Source organism: Camelus dromedarius, chromosome 1, assembly GCF_036321535.1.
Source record: "Camelus dromedarius isolate mCamDro1 chromosome 1, mCamDro1.pat, whole genome shotgun sequence".
NCBI lineage: Eukaryota > Metazoa > Chordata > Mammalia > Artiodactyla > Camelidae > Camelus > Camelus dromedarius.
In genome coordinates, this window is record NC_087436.1 from 70104575 (window position 1) to 70113123 (window position 8549).

Here is an 8549-nt window from a genome sequence, read left to right on the forward strand (position 1 = left end):
ATGGTAATCATTTCACAACAGGTAAGTATGTGGAAGTCATTTTGCTGTACACCTTAAAACTTATACAATGCTGCATGTCAGTTATATCTCAATAAAACTAGGGAAGAAAGTCTCCTATCAAGTCTCATAACACTTTGGAAACTATTTCTTTGTTTCATGCAATTCTGCCAAGTGATTGTAATTATGCATATGTCTTATTTCTTCAGTTAAGCTGCACTCATACTCGTTTAATTCAACAAATATTTACTGAGCACCTCTTTGTGCCAGACACCCCTCCTAGTGCTGGGGATACACCAATGGGCAAAATAAAAATGGCTGAGCTTGTGGAGCTTATGCATTTGTTGGGGGAGACAAACCATAAACATGATATTTACGTAAATTATATAGTCTGCTAGAGGATGACAAGTACATGGGAGTGGAATAAACCAAGAAAGGGAATGGGGTTTGCAATTTTTTTTTTAACAGTCAGGGTGAGCTTCATGGAGAAGACTGTTACCGAACTGAACCGGGGTGCAAATGAGCAGAGGCCTAGTAAGTGAGTGGTGATGGTGACTATCTTGAGGGCACTTAACACAGCTTAATCACCAAAAATTTAGCAGAGCTCCTTGCTTATGGTAAATATTCAGTCACTGTTTACTGATTAAATAAAGTTCAAGGTTTTTGCTAAAACCACATACCAGATTGAAGATTGGTCAAGAATGATTTGTCTTTAGCATGTCAAAACTATGATTCCTACTGAAGCACCAGAGTGTCGGAGCCTTATCCCTAAAAAAAAAACACTGAATAATCAGTATGAACACAGTGGAAGTTATTAAAAACGACTATTACCATTTGAAAAAAAGAAAACAGAACAATTTCTCTTCAAGAAACTGCATTTCACTAATCAGCCTTCCATTATTTTAAATCCAGAGTCAGCATTTACTTTCCACAGTACCCTTAGATATATATATGCCAATTGGCCTTGGGTTTCTGCCATAAAAAAATTTTATGTGCCATGATAAACACTGTATTTGTCAGGAGGGACACTGTCTTTATATTTAAGTTTAGTTATAAAATGACAAATCTACCTCAAATATGTACCTATTTGAATTCAGTGATTAATGCATAATTATATCATACAAACTGCTCCTCATAATATTTTAATTTACATATAGCAAAATTAACACAAGCAAACTTTTTCCAATAAATTACTTCACACAGGTATATGCTTATGAATCTATTTAATTGTTCAAACTGTGCTAGAGAATACATATTTTGGAATACATAATTTGTTAGATTCAGTTACAACAGAGATGATTTCCAATGGGAATTTCTTACACTATCCTGATTATCAAAAAACTTTTATTAAAAAACTGTATCACTTGCTCCCAAATCTGTTGTCAAAATATATTTTTCAGTTACACATTTAATACCATCACTTTCAGTTAATTGGTTTCATAAATATTAGAGAGCCCATTTTAAATGATTTAATAAACATTTCCAAAACGTGTTTTCCAAATATTATTTTTCTAATGAAGACAAATAATTGACCTACATTTACATACAGATTTTCTCTACACAGTGATACTTTTTTTTAAAGAGAAGAATACAGAATGTGCAAAAGCTCAGGCTCTCCAGGGCAAAGCCAAAAAAAAAAGGGCAAAATTTAGTATGTCTTCTGATTTTTACTCTTTTAGTTTTATTTTCTCCCCTTGTCTTTTTTTTAATGCTAAAAATTTACCTAATAAAAATAATGTTACTATTTCAATTATTGGGTAGGAGGAGTTGGTTTTACACTATCCAAAAAAAAAAATCATAGTTTCAAATTCTTTGGTAGTAAATGTATTAACTACCTGGATCAAAATGGAGAGCCTTTCAAGATAAGGAGTTGTGCAGACAGCAATGACTTAAATTAGTCAGGATAGCAGGAATCCGGCGTCAAGGCTGTTTCCACCATTTTGGTCTCACCATCATAGGTAAATGGGACCTTGTTTGTGTAGCACTTGTTTCTATCATAGGTATAGCAGGTCTCAATATCATCATCACAGAGATTGCTCTGGGTGGCAGTAACTACTCGATTACCCAGCTCCACCTCCGTAAGATCACATTTTTTACAGCTGAAAAACAAATAACACGCTTTAGATGCTGTAGACAATCCCCATCAAACGTTGTCTCACAATTTGAGTGACTACACATTTCTATCTAAAATCAGTTAATTCTGACAAAGGGTTACTCCTTTCAGACTTCAGCTGCTCTGTAATACAGAATCATTTACATAATTTTTCAACCTTTAGTTGAAAGTAAGCAATATAATTGATAATATGAGAATACAATTATTTGTGTATACTATACAGCAACTTCTGCTCTGCTGGGTTTATTCCCAACTGTATACTAGGATTAAATGAGTTATTTATAGTAACAAAGAAGGAAGTTTTAGTTTGTTTTATGTTGAACTCTATAGTTTCCAAAGAAAGACCTGCATGTTAATGTGTCTGAAATCCAGTTATTGAACTGTAAAGACAAACTGGCCCTTCCTATACTAACAGCAATAATTTCTTCTTTAGAATAAATTCATAGCTAACTTTTATCTGCGATAAAGTTTTATGAATTTATGATATCTAATAATTAACATAGGAGTTAATGTATTCAAAAGTTCAAATTATATTGGTAGATGTTTATACCACAATGTTTTCAAAAACATTCTTGCTAATAAGTTTGATTAAAAGTTATTGACTTCAATATCTATTTAGTATGAAGGAAAATCTCTTACAGGTCGGACAAATGGTACTCAAATTTGGTTCTCAGTGGTGAGGTGGGATCAGAGATATTCTCCCTGTTGTTCAGAGGAACACTAAAAAAAGGAAAGAAAGAAAGAAAAAGGAAAATAATGAAACCAGCAGATACTGCTATTTTTGGTAATAGATGCACTGCTAGGACAGTTCCTACTGCTTCATTTGGACATTTAGGATATTTAGCACTCTACAGGCACTCTTAAGTAATACCATTACTCAGATTTCACAGTAACTGCTATTTTTTAAACATTTTCATCCAAAATAAACCTCACAGCAATTCCTCTGTCAACCATCTTTGATTACTTGGCAAATCCTTGATTTCCTTTAAAAATAAGCTCAAGTTTTACCTTCTCGTGATGATTACTTGGATCCCATCTCCTTCCTCCGTAGTCTCATTAAAGTGAATATACCTTTATTTTAACAAATGCCATGTCATAGTTGCTTATCTACAGAGTAGCTGCTTCCTTAGACTCTATAAATTCCTTGAGGCAAGAACATTTACATATTCCCAAAGCCTTGCTAGATGTGTGGCATGTGGAATATACTCAATATTTGTGGGATGAGTGGACAGACAGATATTATTATCCACATTTTAGAAATGCAGTAATTATAAATCAGAGGGGTTGGTACCTATCCAAGTTCATACAACTACTAAGTAGTAAAGCTGGAACTGGAATCCAGACCTCTTGATCTGGAGATGTTCCATGATAAATTAGGTAACATACCAACTAGTTCAAGTGATTTCACTAACTTTTACATTTTTTCCATCTATGTTATCACTTCTCTTCATATGTACCCCTCCCTACTGAAAGATATAAAGAAAAACTCATGTTTCCTAACTCAGTATTCAGCAATATTATCCACATAGTCAAGCCAAAAATTGGTTACCATCCTTAGTCTTTCCTCTCTGTCATGACCTATATGTAATCCATCTCTTAGTTCAATTGATTTTAGTTCTTGCTATCTGTGAAATCCAACCACCTGATTCAGGACACCACTGTTTCTCTCCTAGATTGTAGCAATACACTCCCCTCTTCAGTCCTGACCCTCCCAATGTATTATAGCCACCTTATTAAACGGTCCTACTAAAATGCAAGTGAAGAGCAAATCACTTTAGTCAATTTGATTAGTCTACCTTACCTTTATGCAGATAATTGAGTTCAATGTGAAATCATCTGTAGTCCATATGTGGTAGAAAACAAGGCTTTTAGTGTTATCTCAAGTTTCAGTTTGAAATGATCAAGGGCAGCTAAAATTTCTGATTCAAATTGAAATTACTCCATATGAAAAGGGCATGTTGATGACTAGATCTGAGCCTTCAGTTATTATTCGATCTAGCTGGCTGGTTTTAGGTTGCCTGGAAACCTTCCTTCCTGCTCCCAACTTCTCCATAATTGGCTCAAGCCCATTAATCAGATTCAGCCTTATGTAAGATGCTGCACATCAAAAAGAGGAGTAAAGATGTAGGTATCACATGCAAACAATTTCTAATATCAGAAAGTACCTCTGCTCACAACATGAAAAAATGAAATGCAAAATACCACATACATAATTCTGATGTTTCTCTCCACAATGTCTTGACTAGGATCTTCAGGAGAAGGGATGATCCTGGAAGTAATCCGGGCACACTTACATTTGTTGTCAACAAGAACGGTGCTTTCATCTTCATCTTGGGCTTGAAAGATAAAACACATTAAGAAGAAAGGGAAATGAAAGTCTATTTTTATATTTTGTAACAAGTTAATTTAGCTTTTTTCTGGCAGAAAAATTAAGTTTTATAGTTAATTAGTTTCATCTTTCTGCATTTGTTCTCTTTCCTAATCTAAAATAGCTAAGTGGAATCTCACAGCATAGTGAAGGAAATGCAAACGAACTCCAAAAGGAACTTTCTCTTTTTTCCTGGGACCAGTCTATCGGAAGCTGAGCTGAAAGAATTCTAGTTTTAATCTAATGATTTTAATAGAGGCACAACACTCTGAATGATGTAGCTTCATAAAAATCAGTGCCAAATGCCAAAATGAGAGAGAAAACAAAAATCTAGACTGGATTTTTCTCAGACCAAAGCAATTCATTCAAGAGTGAATAAAAAAAGAACATTAGTCTATATAAACCGAGTTTGAAGTGTCACGTCCTTCCTGAACTCCCGTTTATACTTTTTTTTTGCTTAGATTGCATGAGAGCTAAGAACATGCACATTTTCCCCAAGATAACCTTATTTTGTAAGACTTTATTCTCCTCTATATATACATATAATTTTCCCAAACTTAATTATATTCTTCTTTTTCATAGTAACAATCAAGTTATCATGGTATAATGATTTAATCCAATAAAATAAGTGCTATATTTATCAATATTTCTTGTAAGAATTATTTTAATACAGTATATATAGATGTAAAGTGTTATAAATTTGCCAAAACAATTTAGAATATATTGTGAGATACAAGTTCTATTTAATATAATATGCATGTATACAGAAAAAATAATAAATGAATGAATGAATACACAGATGACCATTAAAGTCTTAACTCTGAATGTCAACATTTATTGTCTAATCTGAACATTAGACAAAGAAGTCTGGCAAGTGTTGCAAAGAATTAACAAAGAAAATTTCTTATTATCTGAACTTAGATCACTTAACAGATATTTGAAGGGTTAACAATAAATAGCTTTATTTAATAATGCTAATTATTCATAATTATGTTAAATATTTTTAATTTAATTTCAGCTAAATGATCTTTAAAATTTCCTTCCATCAGTCTTCAATTAAAAAATAAAGATTTAGCACATGAATTCAAGTTATAAACATTAAACGATAGGGATAGATATAATCGTAACTGGAAGTCTAATTATTCCAAAGATGATCCCAGAGCAGAGAGGATCTAATTGCAGTATTTCAGTTCTAATAATAAGTTATTATAAAAACATTTTGAGACCATTGTTATTGTACTTAAAGTTGTTTGAAGTACTTTATAATGCATTATTATGCTATTATTCGTAAGTTTTTAATAAATCTTCTGATAAAAAGTCCATATGGTACTAGAGAAAAAACATTACAAAGCCAATTTAAGATAATGATATAATTCTTCTTAATGTTTTGAAAAGAGTAAGATGTGGTTCATTTATTGTACCAAATATGCCACACTGATGAGGGATGTTGAGGGTAGGGGAGTATATATGTGTGGGTGGGGAGGGCTATGTGCAAACTCTCTGTGTTTGCTGCTCAGTTCTGCTGTGAACCTGAAACTGCTCTAAAAAATAAAGTCTATTAATTAAAAAAAGAAAACAAAAGAGTAAGATGACTTAAATGGTGTCCTCTTTCCTACTCTTTTATTCGACTCAAATGTTTTTCTCAATAAAACACAAATGAGCGTGTAATGCGTGACCAAAAATATAGATTGAGTCGAGTATCAAGTCTTAAATAGAAAATATCTGTATTTTATTTATGGTATACATTATATTTTCTTGCCAGAAACCTAGGAAAAACCATCATTACTATTATTATATAAAAATATTAGGCAGTCTAATATACCTACCAGGAAATGTACAAATACTTCCAATTCACCAAGATTTACAAGATTCAAACATTCTGTTTCATCAACAGGCAGTATTTTTTCCTAATAAACCTGCTATTATAGACTGTGCCTTACTGTATTTCAAGAGCATTTGAGACATAGTAGGTGCTCAATAAATAATTGTTGAACTTAACTTAGTTCAAACAAATTAGAAAATAGACTTAACAACAAGTACTAGAAATGAACATAGTGAGTTTACTGAAAAGTTATTCTCTGATAAAGGCATAATAGGAAAGTAGTTAGGAGTGTGGATTATAGTGTCAGATGTCTTGGGTTCCACCTACCACATGTTTATTGTGTGATCTCAGGTAAGTTACTTCACCTCTCTAAATTTCAGTGGGCTCAACTATGTATCAGAAATAATAATGGTACATGCTCTCAAATGGTTATTGTGAGAATGGAATAGTATATGTAAAGCAGTTAGCATAATGCCTAGAAAATAGTATTACTCAGTAAATGATAGCTCTTTTACACATACATAGCCATATATATGTTTCACATATATGTTTATAGGTATATTTATATATGTATAAATACATATATTATACATGGTTTACTATTAATATCTTTATGGTTTAAATACTATTAGAAGTTCACTATTCTTAATGCTAAATTAGTATAAAACATATGCAAAATAACTACTCTTAATTACATCATACTCTGTCTTAAAATAATAAGCTCAAGAAAAAAATAAGCTCAGTAAGTCTTAGAATAAACCAGCTTATTAATTATATGACTTCTAATTCATATGTCCTTCTAATGAAAATTGTTAAACATTGTACTTCTATATTCAGAAAATAATCCATTTTCTACAGTAGTTTAAAAAGTTAATAAACAAAATAACCGAAGCATAGTCATCAAGTTGTAGGAAACCTGTACAACATTAAACATTGTTAAGGGTCATAATAAATCTGTACACTTAGCTCCAGGAAAGTTGTTAGAATTAACAATCTCTCTGAGGAAATTAAATCCCAATGCACTCCATATTGTATTTACAATAATTATTAATTCATTTCTCCAGAATATACATTTGAGACATTCAAGGAGAGGATCACTGATTTTCCAGGTTCAATATAGGTGTATTAGTATAAATATAGCTATCTATACTTATCCAGAAATACCTATTCTCTTATTCTCTAGGTAGGCAAACAAATAAGAGAAAAAAGAATAAAAAGAATTACAGTGAGTTATATCTATCTAAATATCACTGTCCACACAAAGATTAAGGTATGTTAGAAAAAAGTAGCCAGCTAGCTGGCCAGTCAAAGCACAAACATAAATGTTTAAATCTGAAGAACAGATCTGTGTTCTATTTTTCCTTTTATCTGGGTTCATTTTCAAAATACTACATACCTGTCACAAGAACAGCCTTAACAAAAATAGCCAGGACTCCCCAGAAAAGCAAATAGTTCTTCATCTTGACTTCACTTCTTGTGAAAAACTGGAGCTAAAATGTCAGGGTTAAGATGTGTGATCTACAAGGAGTGTGCAAATGATGGTGCTTCTGCTTTCTTAAAATAACACTCCAGGCAGCTAACAAACTAAAAACAATCACAACTGTGGTTGAAGTCTGAAATTTAAATGCTGCACTGGAAAGAAATGTATGGCTCAGATTTATGTATTTTTTTCCAAAATATCCCCCAAAGCCATGTGCAATTACTTTTTATATTATATTTATTCTATATAATTAAATCAGAAGACTAAAAATAATTTCAAGGCAGGAGTCCATTAAAAATGTTTAAATAGGGATTCTCAACATTATTATCTAGATAACAAGGTTTTCAAATCAAATATAATATGATATTTGTTGTGCCTAGAACAATAAATGAAGGAAAGAGAAGGAAAAGGAAAGAATTAAAGCCTGTTAAGGTTCCTATTGTATCTTAGGTCAACTCTTTCTGCTAGTCCTTAATTAACCAAGCTACCAGGTTTAACATATATATTACAGATCACATATATAATATATACACATTATCATTACTTTCAGTTATTTTATAAGCTGAAACATGGAACTGGAATTAGAAACAGGTGGATGCTAGATGTATCCGTTGCTGTCACAATTTGATAGTATTAAAGCAAACTTTGTGTTTGCTCACCTAGTTATAACTTTCAGAATTTAAACCCATGAAATGATGCTCATTTGATAGGCCTAAACAGAACACTGTCACTGCAGTATTTCTTGTAAAAGTTTTCCTCATTAATTAGT

At 32.0% G+C, this 8549-nt stretch overlaps 1 protein-coding gene across 1 annotated transcript; it reads right to left on the reverse strand.

Moving 5' to 3' along the window:
* Positions 1-1203: 1203 nt before the first annotated feature.
* Positions 1204-7920, reverse strand: JCHAIN (joining chain of multimeric IgA and IgM). The gene is made up of 4 exons (XM_010982353.1): positions 7697-7920; positions 4320-4446; positions 2750-2830; positions 1204-2096 (listed from the first exon to the last, which is right to left on the reverse strand). The coding sequence occupies exons 1-4, from the start codon at positions 7758-7760 to the stop codon at positions 1892-1894; spliced, it is 477 nt and encodes a 158-aa protein (XP_010980655.1). The 5' UTR covers positions 7761-7920; the 3' UTR covers positions 1204-1891.
* Positions 7921-8549: the final 629 nt, after the last annotated feature.